At 32.3% G+C, this 6,059-nt stretch overlaps 1 protein-coding gene across 1 annotated transcript in view; it reads left to right on the top strand.

Moving 5' to 3' along the window:
* jupb (junction plakoglobin b) overlaps positions 1-5,708 on the top strand; it is a 119,277-nt gene extending 113,569 nt beyond the window's left edge. The window contains exons 10-11 of the mRNA XM_073821498.1: positions 1,227-1,378; positions 2,427-5,708. Coding sequence (XP_073677599.1) covers positions 1,227-1,363 — 137 coding nt within the window. The 3' untranslated portion in view covers positions 1,364-1,378; positions 2,427-5,708. The remainder of the gene's footprint in view (positions 1-1,226; positions 1,379-2,426) is intronic.
* Positions 5,709-6,059: the final 351 nt, after the last annotated feature.

The following is a 6,059-nucleotide window of genomic DNA, read 5'->3' on the forward strand; positions in this document are numbered from 1 at the left end:
GGACCACAAAACCAGTAATAAGGTTAAATTTTACAAAACTGAGATATATATATCATATGAAAGCTCAGTAAATAAGCTTTCTATTGGTGTATGGTTTGTTAGGATAGGACAATATTCGGCTGAGATACATCTATTTGAAAATCTGAAATCTAAGGGTGAAAAATCAAAATAATGAGAAAATCACCTTTAAAGTTGTCCAAATTAAGTTCTTAACAATGCATATTACTAATCAAAAATTACATTTTGATAGGTTTACAGTAGGAATTTTACAAAAAATCTTCATGGAACATGATCTTTACTTAATTTCCTAATGATTTTTGCCATAAAAGAAAAATCAATAATTTTGACCCATACAATGTATTTTTGGCTATTGCTACAAATATACCCCAGTGACTTAAGACTGGTTTTTTGGTCCAGGGTCACATATTGTAATAATTATCCATATATATAATTATATAATTATTCATATATAATTTATGCAAATATGAATAATAATGAATAATATATATATATATATATATATATATATATATATATATATAATCTGTAATTTATAATTTAATAGTAATAGTATTAATATATTGTAATATTTATTAATGTAATCTCTAACTTATTATAATATTAATATTTTATTTACCCTATACAAAAAATATTTTATACATTACATTTATTCTATGTTATAGTTCAGTGTCATTTATTGTGTAATTTATAGTCTTCATATATAATTTTTATAGTGTAATTTCTTGTAATGCTGATGTATAATTTATGCAAATATTAAGAATTATATATATAATAATTAATGTATTATAGAATTCATACACAATCTCAATTAAAAATGACATTATATATACTATTTAAATATGAGCTATATTATAATATTCATATATGTAATCTGTAATTTATTATAATACTAATATTTTTGTACTTAAAATGTTATATATATAAAGTCCTATTTAATAAACTTTTGTATAGTGTAATTTATTGTGTAATTTACAGTAAATATTCACGGCTATAATATACACTAAATTATGTCCTTTTTCATTATAAGTATTTGTAAAATAAATATACGGTGACACTTTACAATAAGGTGCCATTATTTGGTTAATGCAATTACAAACAATAACTTTTTTATTAACTAAAAAAACAAAAAACAAAGAAAAACCACTTAAAACATTTTGTATATGCACATGATAGCTATAATTTCTCTCTCTGTTGTTCTCTCTAAGATCTGGATGCAGTTTACCCTCCATATGGTTACTCTGATTTACCCATGGACGGCCTCCCGCTGGACGCTGAGCTACATGAGCAATACATGCCAGAAATGACCTATGACCCTCGACAGGTGTACCCAAATCCCCTTTAACAACACTGCCAGCAGGTTAGCTCACACTCTCTTCCCTGACATAAAATCTAGTTATGGATTAACTCAACATGATCTCGTTCTTGCGATTGTTTATTCATTCCTACACTGTAAAACTTAAAAACTTACAGTGCATTGCATTTGTTTCATATTTAGTTTTGTTGCAGCATTATGTTAAACTGCTTTAAACTAGTTTTTCCCCACATCAATTTACACTCCATACACCATAATAATGACAAAGCAAAAAACAGATTTGCAAAATTTATTAAAAATAAAACACTGAAATAAGTACATTGCATAAGTATTCATGCCCTTAACTCAGTACATAGCTGAAGCACCTTTACAGCCTCAAGTCTTTTTTTTTAGGGTATGATGTGACAAGCTTTGCACATCTGCATTTGGCAGTTATCTGCCATTCTTTGCCTCACCTTTTCACCTCTCAAGCTCTGTCAGATTGGATGGGGGCTGGCAAACATTTTCTAGAGTCCTAGTTGTTCCAGTCGTCTTCCATTATGGATAATGGAGGCTACATGCTTCTGTGAACCTTCAATGCAGCAGATTTTTTTCTGAACTCTTCCCTAGATCATTGCCTTAACGCAAGTCTGTCACTGAGCTCTACAGGCAGTTATCTTGACCTCAGGACTTGGTTTTTGCTCTGATATGCATTTTCAGCTGTTAGACCTTTTCTGAGAGGTGTGTGCCTTTCTAAATCATACTCATTCAAATGAATTTGCCACAGTTTAACTCCACTCGAACTGTAGTAACATCTAGAAGCAATATGAATGCACCTGAGCCGAATTTCGAGTGTCCCAGAAAAGGGTATGAATACTTATGCAACGGGATCTTTTCAGTTTTTTATTTCTAATAAATTTGCAAAGTTGTTACAAACCTGTTTTGTGCTTTGTCATTATGGTGTATGAGATGTAGGTTGATGTGGAAAAAAGTAATTTAAAGCAGTTTAACATAATGCTGCAACAAAACAAAATGTGAAAAAAATGAAGGGGTATGAATACTTTTGAATACAGTCTAACTATAAAACAAATCTCAACAAAGATGTTCCTCTCAGTCTTCAGGTCAACTGAAGTGGATGATGAAGATGGAAACTTCAAACCGGTTTGTTCCCTGCAAAAAAAAAAAATAAAAAATGTGACGCAGGGCCTGAACTGTGCAGTGCTCGAACGAAAGAAGAACAAAACACGACTTGCTTTAGTTCACCACCGGTCTGTTTGTGACGTGAACTCTAAGCACTGCCTAACTCATCTCGTTATCTTGTGCTACTAACAGAGTGACAAAGCCTAAAAGTGTGGTGATGCGATAAGCATGTGATCATAACATGTACATTTTTGTACTTTATATTGTTTGTCCAAAGATGTCCAGACAACTCCGTTCTAGAAATGTAGCATAGCTAGCTAGCGGCTCAGCCACACGAGGGGTCGTTTTCCTTTGCGTTCTGTGTATTTGTGGCTCTGAGGCATTGCTACCGAGTAGAAAATAAACAAAAGCAACAACGAAACATACATCTGAAAACAGAAACTTGTTTGTATTTTCATAACCTCACTATTAGAAGACATTTGGTGAAATGATGTCCTGTCTAACAGGGCAAAGGTTGTTGTTTTACTTTTTTTTTCTTGCATTTTTTCATTGTGTTTAAGAGACAAACTGATATTCAGTTGGAAGAGAACAACTGTGGCGTACGATTTCATGTAAAGACATTATTCACAGCTATAATATACAAAGTATTTGGACACAAACTCCTTGTAAACCAATAAAAAAGCCAATAGTTTTGAAATTAAATTCTCAATAAGCACATACAAGTGTCCAAATACAGTTGGCTATTACTCAGTTTATTTTCTGTAATTTAGCTGTATTTTTTAATGAAACTGCTATGAAACAACATAGTAAATCCAATAATAAAGGTAGGATTCATACGTTTACTCATGTCAAAATTGCTAAATTAAAAAAAAGGACAATGTATGGCCACTTTGTAGTATATTTTAGAGAAATCTAATACACAGTTACTGTAGTTACTGCATTTCATAAAAGTTACAATTAGATTTAGCTTTTATTATTATTTTCGTTTTGCACAATAATCATTAGCTTTGTTATTTTGATTATGCTCTACAATTATGCTATATTGCTGTTCATTAAAATTGAACACAATGTGCTGTTTTACAAAGGAATGGTTAGCATTATAGTGATTGCTTTTTCCACCTTGCAATTTTAACTCGCCCTTAAATAGTTCCCAGTTAGACTTTCAATACAAAACAACCTCATTATTATTAAACAGCTTTTTGGAACACTTTAATCTGATTGGTCAAATTATTGTACGACTGTGACTGATCGACTTCATTATCCTTTACTTGTTTACTCCACTCTTACGCCCTCTTTATATAACATCCCTTAGACTTTAAATATTTTTTATACAGAAACTATATTGTTTTACATCATTGTACATAGATATAAATGTGCTAATCTTGTTTTGAATGACATGCTGAATTTTGTGGTCACGTGACTGATTATGATTGCCATATGCAAGGGATCTTTAAATGCATTTGAAAGAAATTACAATCTGTGTGAAGTGTGATTGCTGATTGGTGAAATTGCAGTAATTGTCAAGCATTATTCATTAACTGTAACTATAGCGGAGCCTCATAATTACAAATCTTCCTGCCATCTGTTGGTATATGAGAAACATGTATGTGCCAAAAGTAATAGTAGTTACATTGATAAAGACTATTCTGGTACGGTTGCCACTGTTGTGCTCGCATCTTTTACAGCAGCAGTGTTAGTATCAATCATGTTGAAGGAGCAGTTCACCCAAAAATGAAAAATTGCTGAATATTTATTCGCCCTCAGGCCATTCAAGATGTAAAGGAGTTTGTTTCTGCATAGTAACAGAGTTGGAGAAATGCAGCATTGCATCACTTGCTCACCAATGAATCCTCTGCAGTGAATGGGTGCCGTCAGAATGAGTGTGCGAACAGCTAATAAAGACATCAGAATAAACACGATTCCAGTCCATCTTGTGAAGAAAAAAGCTGTGTTTGTAAGAAACAAATACATCTTTAATATGTTTTAACTTCAGTCCGTTGCCTCTGGCTAAACTTTGAGTCCATAAAAGTGCATTCTCCAGTGAAAAACTCAAGTCTGAATCAGCAAAGAAACATGCATACACTCTTAAAAATAAAGGTGCTTCATGATGGTTCCATAAAGAACCTTTAACATCTGAAGAACCAGAAGGTTCTTTGTGACAAATAAGGTTCTTCAGATTATAAAAAGGTAAGCAAGAAATGGTTCTTTAAAGAACCTTTGACTGAATGGTTCTTTGTGGAACCAAAAGTAGTTCTTCTATGGCATTGCTTGAAGAACTTTTTAAAGCGCTTTTATTTTTAAGAGTGTAGACCAGGCGCCGTTTATAAGTGAAAACAGTCTAAAGCTGTTATAAAACAAATGTTTTCAGTCGATAGTTCAAGGGATGATTATGAATTCATATTTTGTCCAGAAGTGACCATTTAAAGTTTAAAATGGTTTAATGATGGATTTGTTTCTTATAAACACACAGTAATTGATAGACTAGAGTGGTGTGGATTACTGTGATGTTTTTATCAGCTGTTTAAACTCTCATTCTGACGGCACCCATTCACTGCAGAGGTTCCATTGGTGAGCGACTCACTGTAAAAAGTTTTCACCAGATTCAACTTAAAAACCTAAGTTCAGCAGCTGCCTTAAGTTTTTAAGTTAAACCAGCTTAAAACGACAAGTCAATTTAACTTATTACAATCAAAATTAGTTAATATTGCTTGTGAGTTTAAATGACTTAAGTTGATTTAACTTAACATTTTAAGGCAGCTGCGAAACTGGTGAAAACTTTTTACAGTGTTATGTAATGCTACTTTTATCCAAAACTTTTCTGATGAAGAAACAAGCTCATCTACATCTGGGATGGTCTGTGGGTGAGTAAATTGTCAGCAGATATTCATTTTTTTGTGTGAACTGTTCCGTTTAATCAAACATGTTGCAATTGTCTCATTGATTGGCCCCAGTTTATGCTTTTTTGGCAGCTTTAGTCTGAGAAACAGGATAATTCAGTTAGTTACGTGGGATCTTTCATGTCATGGAGAGATTTGTGATCCTTCTGCATATTCAGTGATAAATGCACTCCTGATGATGCTGTCATCTTAGAGTAAATCATTTCAACATGCCCACTTGCAAGAAAAAAAAACAAAGAAAAAAAAAAACATGCACGGAATGTCAACAGGAAGTCACAGTGAATATGCATTTTTACTGAACGTTTTAGTTTGACAGTGTTTTTTGTTTGTTTTCAAATAAATAAACTGAATTATATTAACCGTCCCGACTCCTTGACTTTTATTCAAAGTGAAGCAACTACAATCATACATTTGCTAAATGTCCAATATAAAAAATTTAAATCTCGAGTTGTAATTATTTGAATGACTCTTTGACTGATCGTTTGTTAGGCATATTTGGCCAGAGGCTGAACATAAATGTTATTGAGGTGGAAATGCTAAAGGACATTTATGGACACCATCTTCATAGAATATACATTCAAACCCAAAAGTATTCAGACCCCAGATATAATTTTATATATTTGTTTACTAGTGGGTGCAGGACATTATAGTTCATTTATGTAAGTGAGGATAGCAAAATAAAGTAAACTGTGACATATTATACCCCAAAA

Source organism: Garra rufa, chromosome 17, assembly GCF_049309525.1.
Source record: "Garra rufa chromosome 17, GarRuf1.0, whole genome shotgun sequence".
Taxonomy (NCBI): domain Eukaryota; kingdom Metazoa; phylum Chordata; class Actinopteri; order Cypriniformes; family Cyprinidae; genus Garra; species Garra rufa.